At 51.0% G+C, this 18,226-nt stretch overlaps 1 protein-coding gene across 1 annotated transcript; it reads right to left on the bottom strand.

Moving 5' to 3' along the window:
* Window positions 1-650: 650 nt before the first annotated feature.
* On the bottom strand, window positions 651-15,995 carry Rd3 (retinal degeneration 3, GUCY2D regulator). Its single transcript, XM_008824818.2, has 4 exons — window positions 15,700-15,995; window positions 11,639-11,723; window positions 4,634-4,942; window positions 651-1,977 (listed from the first exon to the last, which is right to left on the bottom strand). Exons 3-4 carry the CDS (start codon window positions 4,927-4,929, stop codon window positions 1,686-1,688), a joined length of 588 nt encoding a protein of 195 aa, XP_008823040.1. The 5' UTR covers window positions 4,930-4,942; window positions 11,639-11,723; window positions 15,700-15,995; the 3' UTR covers window positions 651-1,685.
* Window positions 15,996-18,226: the final 2,231 nt, after the last annotated feature.

The following is an 18,226-nucleotide window of genomic DNA, read 5'->3' on the forward strand; positions in this document are numbered from 1 at the left end:
CCTTCCTCCAGGCAAACCACGGCACCCACAGCAGCCCTCTTCCAAGGAAGCGCACCTTGGCCTTGCTCTTTGCCCTCAACACCTCCGCCCAGGGGGCTTGTCTGCTTGTCTGCAGTGGACGCCTCTGCTTGCTCCAAAACTATTCCAGTTCTCATCATTACAACTGAAGGACACGCAGATCAATCAAACTGAACTCCCATCATACAGCACAGATGACTTTGGACCACCATCCAGTCTGGCAAGCCAATGAACTTTTCAGTGCCTTCCGGTAAAAGACGTGTTTAAGGTGTGTTTTTATTTCGAGGTGATTTTCAACTTCTACAAACGTTAATAACCCAATCAACTCCTTTCAGTGGTGAATGAGAGTCCACATTCCTGTGAGTCTCTGCAGAGTCCAGTGAAGTCACCCAAAACCAGATGGCTCAACAGGAGTACAGACACATTTGCCTGTCCCCTCAGCTCTGAAGACACTAAGGCAGGAGAACTACTTGAGCCCAAAAGTTCAAGACCAGCCAACCAGACCCTGTCTTGGAGGAAAAGAAGAAAAAGGAAGAAAGGGGAGGGGAGGGGGGAGGAGAAGGAAGGGGAGGGAGGAGGAGAACGGCGGGGAGGGGAGAAGGGGAGGGAGGGAGGGAGGAAGAAAGAATTTTCCACGAGTTTGGTGTGGAATGCTTGCATTGCCTCCTGGGATTTATCTCCCTCTGGCATTTTATTTAGACTATTAATAAGGTCCACTTGCATTTTCTAGGCATGCCTGGGATCTGGGGCACTTTCTCCACCGATCCCCCTGAACCCCACTTCAACCCCAGGGTGTGGGGAGGCCACTTGGCCTTCCAGATTTGCCTTGTGGCAATCCACTCTCAGACCAGAAGCCTGTTGGAGCTGAGGCTGTAGCTGGGTCCTTGGAACACTTCACTGAGGTGCCCCAGGTGACATCACTTCCTAGGGAGGACAGGAGAGCAGGTGTGACCTGAAGGAGCCCTAGACTTGCGAGGCCTGGGCTAGACAGGAAGTCTGAAGGATCTGAAGCCCAAGCTTGGGACTACCTAGCCTCATTCCACTTGACACTGTGGGGTGGGTGAAGTCAGGGTCAATTGACCTACCCTAGCTACCTTTCCAAAACCGTCTTGACCCCACCAGTCCCCAGTGCGTGGAAAGGAAAGGGTCAGACCATAGGGGTAGAGATGTAGCCCTTGAGCCTGTCCCATCATAGCCCAGGATTCAAGGGCTCAGGGGCAGGAACACTCTCAGGTTAGGGGCATCCAGTTAAGGCAAAAGCAGTGTGGCCCTTGGGAGACTCCGTTTCTCACTAGCTGAAGACTTGGTTGAGTCTCTCTGGTCCCTACCACCTCTCTTCGGCCCACGAGGCTGAGGCTCCCCTGCAGTGGTGACGTCAGCTGGCCACCATCCGGTGCCTCATCTTTACTCAGGAAGGGGGAGAGGGGGCATCCTGCGGGTTGGAGAACCGGGTCTTGCCAGGGGCGGGGCTCTTGTCCCTTCCGGAGCGCGGTAGGTAGGAGGTGGGGTGGAGCTGACCCGGCCGGGCTCCCGGGGAGAGGGGCAGGCGCGGCCTCGGGTTCGAGTCCGGAGGAGGAGGTGGCTGGGCCCCCGGGCTGCGGGCAGGACCCAGGCGGTGCGGAGGACCCTCCCGTCGTGCCCTGCTGCAGCCGGCCCTGCCCCGGCGCTCAGTCCGCCTGGGGCGCGCGGAATTCGGGCATGCTCCAGGTGCGCGGCGGCGGCGGCGCTTCGCGCTCCACGTCCTCCGAGATGGTGCGGATGTCGCTGGCGAAGGGCGAGATGCGCGCGCGGGGCCGGAAGGGCGCCAGGCCTCCCCGGGGCCGCAGGCTCCACTGGCGCGTCAGCCTGCGGGCCTCCTCCTCCTGCTTCATCCGGTCCAGCACCTCCTGCAGCACCGAGCGGAACAGCCGCGACACCTCTTGCACCTCGGGCTCGCGCTCGGCCAGCAGCTGCCGGAACCTGCAGGGCGGGACCTGAGCTGACCGGGCCGTCCGGGGCCTGGGCGTCCTCGGCCCCCTCCCTCCTGGCCCGAGTCTCCCCATCTGTGAGGGGGACCCTGCGTTTCCTTTGAGGTCTAATGCGCTCACCTCTGCAGGGAGCCTGACTGACGTCAACCTAAGCTGCAGTGACCTGGGGGGCAGCCTGGGGTTCTGGGGGTCACCCTCCTGCTCCATCTGCAGTGGTGATCGCTCTGAAATGCACACCTGGTTTTGACACTGTCCATAATCACAGGAACACGCCTCCCCCAGTCCGTGTCCTCTTTTGGGTGAAGGCCAACTCTGTTCTTTCACAAGGCCCTCCACCTCCAAGGAAGGCCAGGTGTGACCCCCTGGGTCCTGTGTGTTTCCCAAGCTGTTTCCTCTGCCTAGAAGGTCTTTGCCTAGAACTCAGGAAGTATCCATTTCATTCCTGGCTTCCTCTACCCTACTGACAGCTAGGATTTGGCAAGCTTCCCTGACCCAGGAAAGGAGGCGGCATGGAGAGGTGGTGAAGCCAGGCAGTGAGGACATGGCCTCTACCCTGGGGTGCCCAGAGGGCTCCTCTCACTGTGGGTGCAGCACACCAGCCTAGGATTCGGCCCCAGCATGCAAATACATCCAAGGGCTTCTGGTTTAGGATCAGAAAAATCGGAGAGGTCAGGCTCTCAGCCTGGAAGGAGGGGGAACTGCAGGAAGGTCACAAAAACCAGTGGAAAAGAATAAAGAACTCCTACCCAGGCATGGTGGCACACGTCTTTGGTCCCAGCACTCAGGAGGCTGGCAAACTCTGTGAGTTCGAGGCCAGCCTGGTCTACATAGTGAGTTCCAGGCCAACTGGGGCTAGCTACAGGGAGACTCCTGGGTGTACATAATAAGTGCAACTGTTAATGGAGGGATGGACAAGGGGGACCCGGGGAGTCTGGGGGAATTTCCTGTTTTGTTGTGGATTTGTTCTTTACAGAAAGAAATGTGGATAAAGAACTTATTTTGAAATTATTCTTCGTTGTTGGGCTGACTTCACCAATTCAGCGGCGACAGGGCTAGAGGGCCACAGCTTCAGGGAGGTGACATTTCTATTCAGGAACTCCAGCTCTAAGTGCTTGGTACATAGGGCTGTGAACTCTTCCTATGTACATGCAGAGCCATGTGTGTGCCCCGCCGCACACTCATGCCTCAGGCTGACCAGTGTGAAGGTTGATTGAAGCACAGTAATTAAGACACCAATTTTGGAGAGACTGCCTGGGATGGACGGCAGAGGCAGAAGGATTGCTGTGAATTTGAGGCCAGCCTAGGCTACATAGCAAGTTCTAGGCCAGTCTGGGCTAGAGGAAGAGGAAGTGGAAGAGGAGGAAGGAAGAAGGAGAGGAAGAGAAAGGAGGAAGAAAGAGAGGGAGGTAAAGGAGGAGGAAGGAAAGAGGAAGAGGGAGGAGGAGGAATAGAGGAGGAAGGACAGCTTTAGTGTCAACTTGATACACCTGGGTTGAGGGAGCCTCAATTGGGGATTTCCTCCATTGGACTGGCCTGTGACCATGTCTGTGGAGCATTTTCTTGATTGTTGAGTGATGTGGGAGTGTCCAGCCCACTGTGGGTGGTGGCACCCCTGGGCAGGTGGTTCTGTGTTGTATAAGAAAGCTGACCGAGGTGCTAGAGAGATGGCTCAGCAGTTAAGAGCACTGACTGCTCTTGCAGAGGACCTGGGTTTGATTCCCAGCACCCACATAGCGGCTATGAACGGTCCTTAACTCCAGTTCCAGGGGATTCCAATACCCTCTTCTGACCTCCAAGGCATTGCATGACACAGTGCACTCACATACATGCAGGCAATTAAGAAAGAAAGAAAGAAAGAAAGAAAGAAAGAAAGAAAGAAAGAAAGAAAGAAAGAAAGAAAGAAAGAAAGAAAGAAAGAAAGAAAGAAAGAAAGAAAGAAAGAAAGAAAGAAAGAAAGAAAGAAAGAAAGAAAGAAAGAAAGAAAGAAAGAAAGAAAGAAAGAAAGAAAGAAAGAAAGAAAGAAAGAAAGAAAGAAAGAAAGAAAGAAAGAAAGAAAGAAAGAAAGAAAGAAAGAAAGAAAGAAAGAAAGAAAGAAAGAAAGAAAGAAAGAAAGAAAGAAAGAAAGAAAGAAAGAAAGAAAGAAAGAAAGAAAGAAAGAAAGAAAGAAAGAAAAGAAAGAAGGAAAGAGAAAGAAAAAGGCATGGTAGGGCTGAGGATATAGCTCAGTTGGTAAAGTGCTTGCCTAGCATGCAGGAAACCCTGGGTTTGAATCCAGCACCACATAAAACTAGGCACGGTGGGAGGGGGAGGAGGGGGGGAGGGAACATTGACGATAACATCCTCAGGAAAGGATCCAGTTTTGGCAGGCAGGATCAGGATAACCCAAGCAGGAAGAGCAGAGCTTACAGGCCTTGAGCCCCTACCCATCACAGCCCCATGGCCTCTAGTGCTGCCTCCAGCTTCCACCGAAGCCTCGCTCTGGCCTGTACCTTGAGAGTTCCTTTTACCCCTTCCTCTGTCTTGCATATATCTGGGTCACTCATGTCCCCTCCCTCTAATCCTGGTGGCCTCAGACCCCTGCTACTGCAGCCCACCCTCCCTGGAGCCAACAGGGCCACAGCTGGTGCCCACTGCAGTGCCAGGGTTACCTGAGGATGGCAGGCCCGCAGTAGGATGGGTGGATCTTGGCACACACATCCTCCAGCTGCAGCCGCTCACCGGGGCTGAGGTTGTAGGTGGGCCGCTGTGTGCTGGCCAGCCAGCTGTAGTCCACCCCGGTACAGATCTTCCTGACCGCGCTTTTGCGCTCCTGCTGCTGCCTCTCTGCCTCTCGCATCTGCCCAGCCAGCTCCATCATGAGGGTCTCCAGCACCATCTCAGCTGGGCTCCGGGCAGACAGCCGGGGCAGGGTCTCGTTCCACCGGAGCCATGGAATGAGGGACATGGCCCCCCAGGCCCTGTTGAGACAGAGCAGAAGTGGGTTCTGGGCCCTTGTCAGTTAGAGGAGACCCAAGGATGAAGGCAGAGAGAGGAGAATTGGGCCCTGTCCAAAAAGACCCGTTCCTCCATGGCAGCTGTTCCTCCATGACCTCTGGCAAAATTCTTAATTCTGGAAAGAAGACAGCTGTCCGGGAAGCGGTGGTAAAAAACGGTTCGCTGTAAGCATTACACAGAAGTGATGTGTCAGTAACAAGAACCCCTAACACTCTGATGGCTGAGCCCAGAGAACTAGTTTCCCAGACCCCACTGACACTAAACAAAGCAGGAAACATTCTATGCACAGCCGAGCACAGTGATGATTTAAGGGGGAAGCACACAGCACACCACAGTACATACATGCATAATACATGCAACATACACAAACACATAACCATACATAAACACAGCACACATTTACAACACACAGAACACACAGCACATGCACATATAACACACATACAATACAAACAGTACACACATACAGCACGACATATATACAGTTCACATATACACAATACACATACAACATCTATATATACAACTCACACATAGCACACATACACAACACATCTATATATATACAAAGTTCACATACACATACAACACATACGTATACAACACATATGCAACACACAGCACATATACACACAATACACACACTCTTAGATGCTTACATCTCATGTCAATCCAACAAGAAAGCACACTTCCAAATGCCTCCAGCCCAAGGCTAGGATTGTGTGGGTTGACATCACCCTGATAAATCCCAGCTCACCCCCCAGGCACTCCTCCATCACTCATTCATCCAGCAAGCATCAGCTGGGCTCTGGATCCGAATCAGTGGAGGGACACAGCATGAAAGTGTGTAGAGCCAGACCCTGCTCTCCAAGAGATATGAGGCCCAGTGAGTAAAACCATTATATCCATGGGCCAAGGCCCCATGACTGGTAAAGGGTACAGTCAGCACTGTTCGGGAGGGGTGGCACTAGGTGATTAGGGAGATCAGAGAAGGAGCTGTAGGTGAGGGCAGGCTGAAAGTGAGAGCAAGCTTCAGACATGTGGGCTGATGGAGAAGGCAACCCGGTGGAGCCCCAGCCTCAGCTCAAGGTGTTCATGTGGCTGGCTGAGCAACATCAGAAGGACGTCAACTCCAAATTGATCAAAGACCTCAGTGTAGCACCAGAAACTCAACTGTTAGAGGAAAAAGCAGGACAAACACTCAAGACACAGGCATAAGCAAGGACTTTCTCAATCAGACTCTAGTCACTTAGGAAATACGGCCGACAATTGACAAATGGTACCTCCTGAAGTTATAAAGCTCCTCTTACAGCACAGTTAATGGAGTGAAGAAATCCTACAGAAAAGAAACTTTCCAGCTACACATCTGATACAGAATTAATATACAGAATACACAAAAAAACTAAACAACTAAACAAGAAATCAAAGAACACAATGAATGGGCTACTAAAATTAACGGAAAATTCTCAATACAACTTCCAATAAACAGATGGAAAAATGTTCACCCTCACAAGCCATCAGAGAAATGCAAATCAAAACTACATTGAGATTCCATCCCACCCCAGTTGGAATGTCAGTCATGAAGAATATTTTCTTCAAATGTTGGTGGGGATGTGGACAGAGGATCCTGTGCACTGATGGGGAAGCAAACTCCTCCATCCCTATGGAAGTCAGCATGGAGGTTTCTCAAAATACTACAGATCTGCTACATGACCCAGTGATACACTCCTGGTGTTTACCCAAAGGATATGTCAACATGTCACAGAGATGCCTGCACATGAGTGTTTACTCACTGCTATTCACAGTAGATAAGTCATGGAACGAACCTACATGTCCAGCGACAGAGGAATGGGTAAGGAGGGTGTGGTCTGTAATGATGGAGAATGAAATTCTGTTCTTTGTAGGAAAATAGGCATAACTGGGTATTGAATGAATTAAGTCCGTCCTAGAAATTCAAATACTATGTTTTCCCTCATCTGGGGTTCCTGGATTTTATATTCACAACAGTGTGTGTGACACAAAAGTAGTAAAACTGCCTAGTGGGACAAGAGTGACTCATGGGGGGAGGGAGTATGATGAGGAGTTCTGCTGAATATACAATAAACACATGTACAAAAGCTTGAAAGTAAACAGAGGCTGGAGAGATAGCGGTGTGTGTAAAGGCACCTACCATTCAAGCCTGGAGGCCTGAGTTCCATCTCTGGAGCCTACAGAAAGGTGGAAGGAGAGAACTGATCTCCCCCTCCTCATGAGAACCCCCAGCTGAGCCCAAGAAGCTCAGAGCTCAGGACTCAGGAGGCCCACTCAGCCTCACCCTCAGAAAAAGGACTGGCCTCTAGAGGGGACCCATGAGACTGTGACACTTGTGGCCCCCCATCACACACACCGATAATAATAAAAATAAAAAAGGCTATTGCTACATGTATATATATCCATAAGAAATATAGAAATATTTCCATGCATTATTCAAATATTTATATATTTATTTTTTGAATATTGTTTTTATTTTATGTATATGAATGTATTGCCTACATGTATGTAAGTGCACCCATGTCATGCAATGCCCATGGAGGTCAGAAGAGGGCATCAGCTTCCCCTGGAACTGGAGCTGCAGACATTTATTAGCCGTCATGTGGGTGCTGGGAATCAAACCTGGTTCTCTGCAAGAGCAGCCAGTACTCTTAACCACTTAGCCATCTCCCCAACCCCCATACTTACATATTTATAAACAATGAATATATATCATAATTATATAGACGTTACAAAATTGTTATTTTAAATGAGATAATACAATTATCATCAAATCATACATTATGTTTTATAAATGCACATTTATTTTAAATACTATGAAATTAATTTTACATACAAATATAGTTTATGTCTAAATATAAGTCACAAACTAAGCTAACAGATTATTAAGTCTGTTCCGCTCCCTTCCTTGTGAGTCATCCCTTCCTAACGGTTTGGCCCAGGGGAGTCACTCTGGGGATCCTGGCTTCAGAGGTCTTGGCTGGGACAGGGCGGTACAGGCTGTGCAGGCTCCTAGCCCAAAGCCTGGACCCTGTCTCCCCACTAGTCCCACTCCCTGTCCATCCTGCTCTGTTGAGGTCTTGCACGAGGGTACCCCAGTCTTCGCATGGAAGGCTCCCCCCAAACCACCCTCGGCCTCTTCCTTACCCCTGGAGGCAGGGCCACCCACCTGGCAGGGCTGTGTTGCCGTTGCCACCTCTGGGAAATGGGGTCTGCGGATGGCACCTGCACAGTGATGCCTTCTTTGGGGAGGGGGGTGGGCCTGTCTGGAAGGATTCCACATCCCAGTCTCGCATCCCTGGTCTGGAGGGGAAGAGACCCCAGGGAAGCCATGTCTCCTTCACTCCTGGACTCCTGAGCACAGGCAGGATGAAGCCAGACTAAGCCAGAGGTTTGCAGGGTCCCTCCTCCCTGAGGACCCCAGCTGACCTCCAGAAGCAGGTGGTTTTTCAGAGCTGAGAGGGGGTAGGCCACCCAAGTCCTGAGCTCTGTGGGCTCTGAGCTTCTAGGTCTTAGCTGGGGATTCTCACCGGGAGGGGCAGGCATTCTGAACTTGCTCCTCTCCATTAGCCAGGCTCAGGCTTGGACGGCTCCCTCAGGAGGCTGGGGGACAGGTCTGATTAAGGTCTTAAGAGCACAGGAGGGAGGGAGAGGTGGAGGGAGTAGGACAGTCTAGAGACAGGCAGGCCAGCCAGACTCCAGGACCACCCAGGCTGTGTGTGAAGTGTGGCCTGTCCTGGGGGCTTGGTTTGCCCCCTTCCCTCTCTCCCTTCTCACTGGCAGAGCAGCACTTCCCGACAAGCTTCCAGGCCTCTCATATTCTGGCTTACCTCAGGGTCTGTGACAGTGCCTTGGTGACCTCAGAGACCCCATCGAGGCCTGTTCCCCGTTCAGTCCACTGTTGTGACAGTCTGCCTCAATTTCATCACTGTGGGTTGAAGCCTTGGTTTGAGAATTAGGACCACTGAGGAATTTGAATATGAAGTAGATGTCAGGAAAGTTAGTTTCCTCAGATTAAAGCAGCATTAAGGTTTAGGGGAGTGTTAAAGGTCAGTGTTGAAGTGTTTATGGATGTGTGTGAAGTTTTCACTCAAATTGTTCAGAAAATCTACATGTATGTGTGTTTATACACATACAAGCATGTGGCAAAACACAAAGGATTGTTTTGCCTGGAGGGTTTGGGTGTTTGCTGCACTTCCAACATTTCTGCTGGTCGGCAGGTGTTCATAATTTAGAAGTTAGAAAAATAGCACAACCCTCTCCTCCTGTGGAAGGCTGTCTCCCACATTCCATCTGATGGGTTCACTTCCTCCCCAGCACCTGCCCCACTGCAGGTTCCACACACAGAGGCTGCTGTGGACTTCACTAGCAGACACGGGCACTGAGGCCACAGGCATCGGGGCCTTGGAAATGTGTTGGGCCCACCTGGAGTCTCATCACCCAGTGCTCAGCAGTCACTGAGCAAGTGTCTATGGCATGCCAGCCCCAGACTGGGCATGAGGTTCCCTCAAGGAGTGTGTATTTATATCAGACAAAGCCAGGTGTGGTGGTGAGACCCTATAGTCCTGGCACTCAGGAGTCTGAGACAGAAGGGAGTGGGGACAGGCCACTGCAATGCTCACAAGGACAGTACTCCTGTGTGGAGGGCACTTCTGGCTTCAGTGTGGACCATCCCAGGGGATGCCCAGGAAGCTCCCCTTGAGAACTCGCTGTTCCCACTCCCTGACTAACCAGACCTTATTTTCTTTATCGACACACAGGATTGCACAGACATGCAGCCCATTCCCCAGAATGTTAGTGCCGCTTAAAATAGGGTGTGTGGAGGCAGACACATGCTTGGTGGCCTGACTGTCCCCCACCCCTTGGTCAATCCCTAGCTCAGCTGAGGCAGGCGGGGGCTGGCGGGAGAGGGCTGGTGGTAGCACAGAAACCGAGTTCACTTTCTCTGCTCTTCCGCTCCCTGATACATCCAGCCTGTGTCCAAGCCTCAGTTTCCCCACCTGGAAGAGGGGCAATGAGGTGCTGGTATCCCATCACTGTGAATTCAGATAAGTCTGGACAAGTGTGGCTGTCACTGCTCCAAAGTGCAGGGGCTCGCGCTTCTCTGGGATCAGAGGAGAATCAAACTATAAACTTGGAAAAACTTTATTTTCACCTTTAATTTAAAATGTAGCATTTCCTCCCATTATGAATGAGGGCCATGGGACACAGCAGTATCTGTGCACCTGTGACTCGACCTCCAACCAAGATCACAGAGTCCCAACTCTTTAAGTTGTTAATCTTGAAACGCTGTGTGCGCCTCATTACTCTAATCATGGTATTTAGTAGACCTGCCGCTAGATTTTATCTTTCTACCTATTCGTACAAAAGTACATATATCACTGTCATAAGTTGTTAAGACTATTTCAACAGCTGCATTTCTACAGAGCTGGTCTCCTCAATAATCCAACAGACTGATTTCACTTCAAAACATTTTTTTCTGAAAATGAGTTCTCACAGACCCCCCCCCAAAGGGTCTGGGGAATAGCAAAGAAAGCCCCCTGCCCACACAGCTTCTGCAGACTTTATCCCCAACCCTGTTCCTGGCTTTTTCCCAAACTCTGTGATTTGGTGACTGTGTGGAAGACTGAACCCCACCTTCCTAGAAAAAGGTGGAGGTGCCTGGGCATTAAAAGCGCACATGCTCACCTCTGCCCCTAGGTGACGCTCTCCTCTTGCCCTCTGTCTTTCCTGTATCACACCAACCACCCTGCCACTCTCTAGCCTTTCTTCCAGGCTATTTCCGGACGTCCTTGAAGACAATGACTTTTCATCTCAAAAATGACTTGAAGACAATGACTTTTCCTCCAAGCCTGTTCTGAGTCCTGGGGGCAAGAGGAGTCTGATTCCAGGCTCATCCCTCAAAGCCCACTGCAAGGGTGAACACTTCCCGTCCCCCAATGAAGTAGCATGGATCTCAGAGGCCATGGGAACCCATCATCCCAGCATCTGTAATGGATGGATGGATAAATAGATGTGTGACAGGAAGGAAGGAAGGAAGGAAGGAAGGAAGGAAGGAAGGAAGGAAGGAAGGAAGGAAGGGAAAGTGGGTAGATGGATGGATGGGTGGATGGGTGGGTTCATGAACTGATGGATCCATGGATGGAGCCAGACATGTAAGTCTCCTGATACCTATTCTAACTCCTCGGTGAAGCATGCTGTTTGGTGGGTGTGCATGTAGCACTTTGCCCAAGATGATGGATGGATGATGGATGGATGATGGATGGATGGATGGATGGATGGATGGATGATGGATGGATGATGGATGGATGATGGTCAGGCAGTCTTCCTCATTCTGAGACTGAAGATTCAACTCTGGGCTGACAATCCCCCCAAAACTCTCCTTTTATCCCAATATCATGGCCAGGCCATCTCCCTGGAATTTGCCCGCCTCCCCGCACACTAACCCACCCAGGCCTCCTCTCTAGACATCTTATTGGAACCTCACAGGCCGCTCCAGGTGCCACCTGGGCCTTGGACCCAGCCTGCTCTCTGGTTCCCAGATGGCCAGGGAGCCTCCCTAAACTCACAGCCAGGTGCTCTTGGTGAGGGCGATGAAGCTGCTACCTCCTGGGGAGACCTGCTCTTACCTCTTGCCGTGGGGTCCTGCCTTCTGCTTCCTAGTCTTCGAGAAGAAAGTGTGGATCTTTTCTGGGAAGGTAGAAAGTTGGGCTGCTGCAAGAGAGCAGAGGGAGAGGGAGAACTACATCCTCACAGCCCCTCCGCCTCTTCTGCCACCGGCTGCCTCCTGCTTTCTGTTCTTCCTGTCTCCAGGAAGTTTTAAATGAAGGAAACTGCACTGACTGAAGGAGGGACCCAGCTGGGCTGGTGTTTGTGGCGTGTGTGTCCCCAGAGGCTGGGGCAGGGCTCCCTGCTGAACCTGGAGGCGAGCCAGGTACAGTTGCCATGGAGACCCACCTAAGCCTCTTGGCTGCAGTATTATCCATTGAGGGAGGACTGACCTGCCATGGATGTCCAAGAGACCAGGCCAGGACAGAGCACCTTGTCCAGATGGCATCTGTGCCTGTTCCTCCCCAAGGCCAGCTCAGTGTGGTACAAACTGGAAGAGTCATGGGCCCTCAGTGCACCCGATGTTGGCAGATGTTACCAGCAGCCTGATGCATGGCTCCTGAAGGCAGACACTCTCTTTCTCACAGGAGGGCATTTTTCTGGGCACCAGGAGCCTGTGAGGATGCATCACCAACTTTCTTTACCACATCCCTTACCTGTCTTCCTCTTTGTGTATCTAAATTCTTTCCTCACACTGGGCCTCTGCCTCTCTGGGCACAGTGCCACATGTAGGCTATTCTGCCCACAGGCTATGAGTGGTCCAGTCTGTGCCTTACAAATATGAGGTGACATTTAGACACAGACTGCTGCCTTGTGAGGGGCCAACACACTATAATGAGGAGTAGGTTGCATCGCATAGATCCTAGAGGGTGCTGTGCCAGCACCAGGCGAGGGTGTGACCTTGGGCACATCTGATTTGTGTTAAAAATGGGTCAGAAAGCACAGTCAAGATGAAGAACCAGGGCAAATTACGCGGACTGGGCTTGCCTTCCTGCCTGCCCATCTGATTTCTTCAGGAGGAGAGGGGTGTGGTGTGCTAGTCTCCAGCCTTCTCTCCTCTCAGAAGCAATAGGGTCTCTGGTCAGGAGCTGGATGGTATGGTCAAATACTTCTCATGGCCATTTTAGAATGTGTCGGTCCCTCCCACTGGCAGAGAGTGGGGTTGGGACAGTCCCACATTTGGCAGAGCTGAAATGGACTTCCTCTGCGGCTCCCAGGTGGTCTCTACCCACGGTGCTCACTTCTGAGCACTGTCCCACTACCATCTTCCTGGCACTTCCTCAGTAGCCCATGCAGGTCCAAGGACAAAGATCCCAGGCCATTCCCAGGGTGGGAGATGAGAAGGTTCTGACTTCCTTTGGGGAAGGTTGTGAGAGGCATTAGGAGATGGAACCCCATTCCTTGTGGGCATGATGCTTTATGCAAGCATTGCTTTATGGTTTGGGCCTAAGTCCATTTGTCCACACTCCCCAGCCCAGCCCTCTATGTGGCTCACCTTGGCCAACTGACTTTCATCTCCCTACTGTGCAGCCTGGAGTCTACTACTGACTAGACTGTGTTTGAATGAGAAAGGTCCCTCTCCTATGCTATCCTTGGATCATCAGACCTTTCCCTACAGGCATGCATGCACACGCACAAGCACACAGGCATGCACGATGTAACATCACACAGACAAGTGTTCCGAGCCACCAGAAGGGAAATTGCCTTGCAGCAGCATGCCAAGCAAGCTTCAAGACTCGGGGCATGGCACCAAGAACAAGCTCACTAATGGGCAGACCAGCAGCTTCCCTCTCGCCCACTCTTTATGGCGTATATCAAGTCCCGCCAGCATCCCAATCAACCGAGTCAGAATTGCCAAGCAGTATTCATTTTTTCTTTCAAACCCTGTAAAACTTAGAATTTGGTTTATGACAAGAAATTCTAATCTTAATATATTTTTAAAATATTTTTATTGTATGTGTATGAGTGTATTGCCTGCATGTATGTCAGCCCACCAGTGTCGTCTAATCTTTTAATCCCACCACACCCTGTGAGACTTTTGTTTAAGGCCCTGATGTAGTCCCGAACCCCATGGATTTTTAATCCCGCCACACCCTGTGAGACTTTTGTTTAAGGCCCTGATTGATGTAGTCCTGAACCCCATGGACTCGGGCAGTGGGGCTCCTCCTCCTTCCTTTGCACCAAGTCTTTGTTGTTTTGAGACAAGGTCTCTGTTAGGAATTAGGAGGGTTGGTTTTTTGTTGTCTTTTGAGACAGGGTCTCCCTATAGCCCCAGCTGGCCTGGAACTCACAGAGATCCAGCTGCCTCTGCCTCCCACGTGCTGGGATTAAAGGTGGGAATCAGGAGTTGAACAGAGAGCTCCCTCCCTGGTTAGAACTCTCTCCCTGTAAATGTTAGGATCAGGAGTTGAAAGAGTCACAGGTGGAAAAGCAAAATCACCAACCTCAACAATCCAAACTGACGTTGACTAGTTAATGAGGGCGACTGTGGACGGTCTGCGGTAGCTACTCGGCCAAATGGGAGCAGGAGCTTCAGTGGTTTGTGTAAGATCTAGGGTTTGCATTCTTTCTCCAGTAAGGGTCTCAGAAGGTCTTGTTTGCAGAACTTCATGGTTGGGGTTTATGGGGTTCTGGACTGGCTTATTTGCAAAGCAAGAATTGCTTTATGGTTTGGGGCTAATAAAGGTTTCCCTTCAGTTTCTCTGTAGCCCCAGCTGGCCTGGAACTTGCTATATAGACCAGGCTAGCTTCAATCTTACAGAGATCTGCCTGCTTCTGCTTCACAAGTGCTGGGATTGAAGGTGTGCACCACCATGCCTGGCTTTGCACTGATTCTTTTGAATTTTCCAACTGGGAAAGACTGTGAGGTTGGATCCCAGTCAATGGGTAAAAGACACAGTACTTTCACATTAGGGACAAAATCCTATCAAGTAGAGGCTGGAGAGATGGCTCAGAGGTTAAGAGCACTGGCTGTTTTTGCAGAGGACCTGGGTTTAATTCTCAGCACCCACATGGCAGCTAATAACCATCCGTACTCCAGTTCTGGGGAATCTGATGCCCTCTTCTGACCTCCTTGGGCACTGCACAACATGGGTGCACTCACACACATGCAGGCAACATACTCATACACATAACACAAATTTTAAAAACCTATCAAGCTTCCAAGTTCTGTGTACTTGCTGGGTCTGACTGGCCACACAACACACCCTTTTGCAAAAGTAAACTCTGCCTTGCAGTTCCCTCCCCTCCCCTTCCCTTCCCATTTGTGGGGTATAGGTGGGGTCCTTAGACCTCAGATTTTATTTCTAATATATGTTCTCTGGAGGAGGAAAGGAAGGCTCCGTGTGTGTGTGTGTGTGTGTGTGTGTGTGTGTGTGTCTGAGCATCTGTGTATGCCATGTGGAGTTGTTATAGTCTTCTGAATCCCAAAGGCTGTTTGAGAGAGGAGGGGTTTCTGCAACTCTCCAAATACTGGATAGTCTTGCTGGGCTGAGCCAGGAGGGATGCCAGGGACATCCTGGTGGGACCTGTCCCTGGACTAAGGGAGGAGTCACGTGTGCGGTTTCACTGTGTGCTGAGGTTAGGGACCTGTCCTCTGTGAAATCTGCTGGCTGCTGGAACTTTCCAGAAGGAAGACACAGGCTCTCCAGGGCTGGTATTTTGTTTTGTTTACCCAGTACTCTTGGCCCTTTCCCAGAAGACAAACCAAAGGCAAGACCCTGTAACTTCCCCCATTCTCCCACCAGTCACGGGATTAGAGAGCAGAGCCAGCCACCAGCAGAGCTGCAGCCCGGAGTCCTGACACCAAAGTGCATCTGCGACCAGAGGCCTCTTTTGCTTCTGGGCAGAAGCCAAGTGCCTTTTAAAGCTGCCAGATTCCAGGACTCTGTGGAAAGGAGATCAGAAATAGAAATTTAAAAAGCAAGGTTTAGAAATGTGCTGACACACATCAGAGGCACCGCTTCGAAATTACGACGCATCCACATCCAGAATCACAGACCCAAAAGACAGCAGTTACAGCAAAACTCGTCTCCAGCTTCCTGCCTTAGGAAGAGTACCCAGCAGGCCGTCATGTACTCACTGTGCAAACCTGGTGAAAGCCAGGGCGTCTCGGGAACAGTTTACTCATCGACCTGTGGCTTTTCTGTTTCCACCGAACCCTGTTTTCCCAGGGAACACCTCTTAGGGAACATGTGACTACAATTTGATTTCCACTGAGACAAAATCTGGACAAGAATTGTCCACAAGCAGAATGAAAGAACTCGGCCTCTGTTTTCTGACGACACCAAAGCAGTATTAGACAGGGAAGTCCAAACCCATAATTCCTCTGGGCAGTTACTTCACACTTGGGAAACTAAGCTGCAGTCATCTTGGATTTGCATAGAATTTGCATAGCCCTCAGCAATTCACAAAGCATTTGGTCCCAGGTTGTAAAGGGTAAATCTTTGGAAACATGGTCCCTGTCCTCTGTGTTTGGAGTGCGGCCGATCCTCAAGGTCCCAGGTTGTAAAGGGTAAATCTTTGGAAACATGGTCCCTGTCCTCTGTGGACTCAGAGTTCAAGAGTCCATCTGTTCTCTGGTAGCATTGCAGATGTTCCCCATCTCCTAGAGGCCTAGCATGGGGCAGAGGCCTTACAGATGAAGTCTGGGGGCTCTTCAAAGACCCACCTCTCTGGGCCCAAATCTAGACAGGGCATGTGCTTCCTGGGCAATGCCAGCCTTGTGTCTGCTTCTTTGACTCTCCACTATGAACTGGAGCTAAGAACACCTTTCATGTAGGGAATCTGTAGATTACTGTGAGGACTGAAGGAGACAGACCGCAGAAGCATCCTGTCCATTGCATCCTCCTCTGAACGGCTCCCAATAAACAGCAACTACGCCCAGACTCAAGTACCCCTCAGAGCTAGTGTCCCTGTGTGATGGCCCTGGGGCCTTGGGGGCACTCCAGTCCCCTTAGCTCTCTAACAGAAGCCAAGCTAGCAGTGCAGAGCTTCCCTGCACAGGAATCAACAGGGAAGTGATCCAGCACTCCAGGTCCCCCATCCTCCCCTACTAAACTCCGCCTGGGCCCTGAAGACACCAAGATCAGCAGAAGACCCAGATTGTCTTGGTTCCCAGGGGCAGGATGTTGGTTATAGACAGGGGTCCAGCTAGGTCCTGTGTCAGGAATCCCTGCCTCCCATCAAACTCGCAGACTAAACTCTGGGAAGCCTGAGGCCACTTCACCAGTGTCACTTAAAGGGTTTTTCTTGGGGATGGCCCTTCTACTTCATCCCCTCTTTCCCTTGAAGGTGTTGGTCCTAATCTCTGCACAGAGGCCCAGGAGATTACACAGATCTCTGTTGCTCTAATGGGATCAGAAGGGAGGGGGCCACCACACGGGGGAGCCTCTGTAGGGTCACTGGCAAAGGTTGACCCTCTTGGTTCTCACAGTAACCCCCCATGTTGTCCATGAAAAATAGTTTTGTAGGTAAAACTTGCAGACCTGAAGTTCAGGATCTTTTAATTACAGCAGGGGCCCCGAGCTATCACTCGTGACTGTGGTGACAGCCACCCAAGGAATCCCTGAAGCTGAAGAAAGGAAGGAGGGAGCCCTTTTCTCATGGTGCTCAGACCCCTTTGCACAGCTTTGGAGAAGTGGGCCTAACCTGCATGTCTCCCTCCCCACCGCCCTCATGTACCTTGGCCCCTGACCTTGATGGCCACAGAGTCAGCCAGGAATAGTCTCTGGTTGGCATCCCAGGCTGCCATGGTGCTCCACCCCTGCCTCCACAGCCCTCTATCAATCCTTCAAAAATGTGAAGCCACACTCACCAGTGCTCCCTTGCCCGAGGGGCTGGAAGCAGGGTGGCCACCATGGGTTCAGCATTCCCTGCTGACCCAGACTCCTACCTGTTTGTGTGCAGTCAGACGCCACAGAGGTGCACCCCAGGGCATCCAGAGAGGCTGCTCCTGAGGCTCAGCTGTGCTTCTCCTGCCCACCCCAGTCCCCAGGGCCACCAGAGCTGGTAAACATGGCAACAGGAGTCACCTGTCCTCATCGCCTAGCCTCCTTTGCCAGATGTCTCCTGATTTGGAGTTCCTCTCTTGCTGACTGTATTAACTTTAAAAGAGCATTAACCCTCAGTTTCCCCTCCACCCATTAGCAGGGGCTCCTGCTGTCCTTTTGGCTAAGGAGGGCAGAGTGTCCCCCCGCCCCCCCCGAACTTCGCTTTTTGTCTAAGCTTCTTTAAACGCAGGCACCTCCAGAGAGCTAAGGAGTCCTCTGTGCTTTGGACCCGCATAGGCCTCTACCTTCTAGAGCATCCCTGATGTTCCCAAGAGTGAGTTTCTGCACTGACTATAGGCTGGGTTAGACAGAGGCCAATGCAACCCCCACATCAAGTTTGAATCCTTTCATAATCTCCTGTCAAGCCTGCTGCATGTGAGTTTAATTTATTTGATTCATGCAACTAACCCTCCTTTATCACTCATGTACAGTAAGAACTTCAAATGGCAAAGGATTAAACTCATTAGGTCTGTACCAGCCTGAGAAATGGGTGTAACTACAACCTGCATTTTACTCACGGGAAAAGCATTGTAGCTACTAGTCCAATAACAGCCCAGG

Source organism: Nannospalax galili, unplaced genomic scaffold, assembly GCF_000622305.1.
Source record: "Nannospalax galili isolate Female #2095 unplaced genomic scaffold, S.galili_v1.0 scaffold648, whole genome shotgun sequence".
NCBI lineage: Eukaryota > Metazoa > Chordata > Mammalia > Rodentia > Spalacidae > Nannospalax > Nannospalax galili.

What these genes read in the sequence shown, in the direction of transcription:
- Rd3 (XM_008824818.2), bottom strand. Translation starts at nt 4,929, where the DNA reads ATGTCCCTCATTCCATGGCTCCGGTGGAACGAGACCCTGCCCCGGCTG. An exon ending in TGCGGGCCTGCCATCCTCAG is followed by an intron (nt 1,978 to 4,633) that starts GTAACCCTGGCA and finishes CCCGCCCTGCAG; the next exon opens with GTTCCGGCAGCTGCTGGCCG.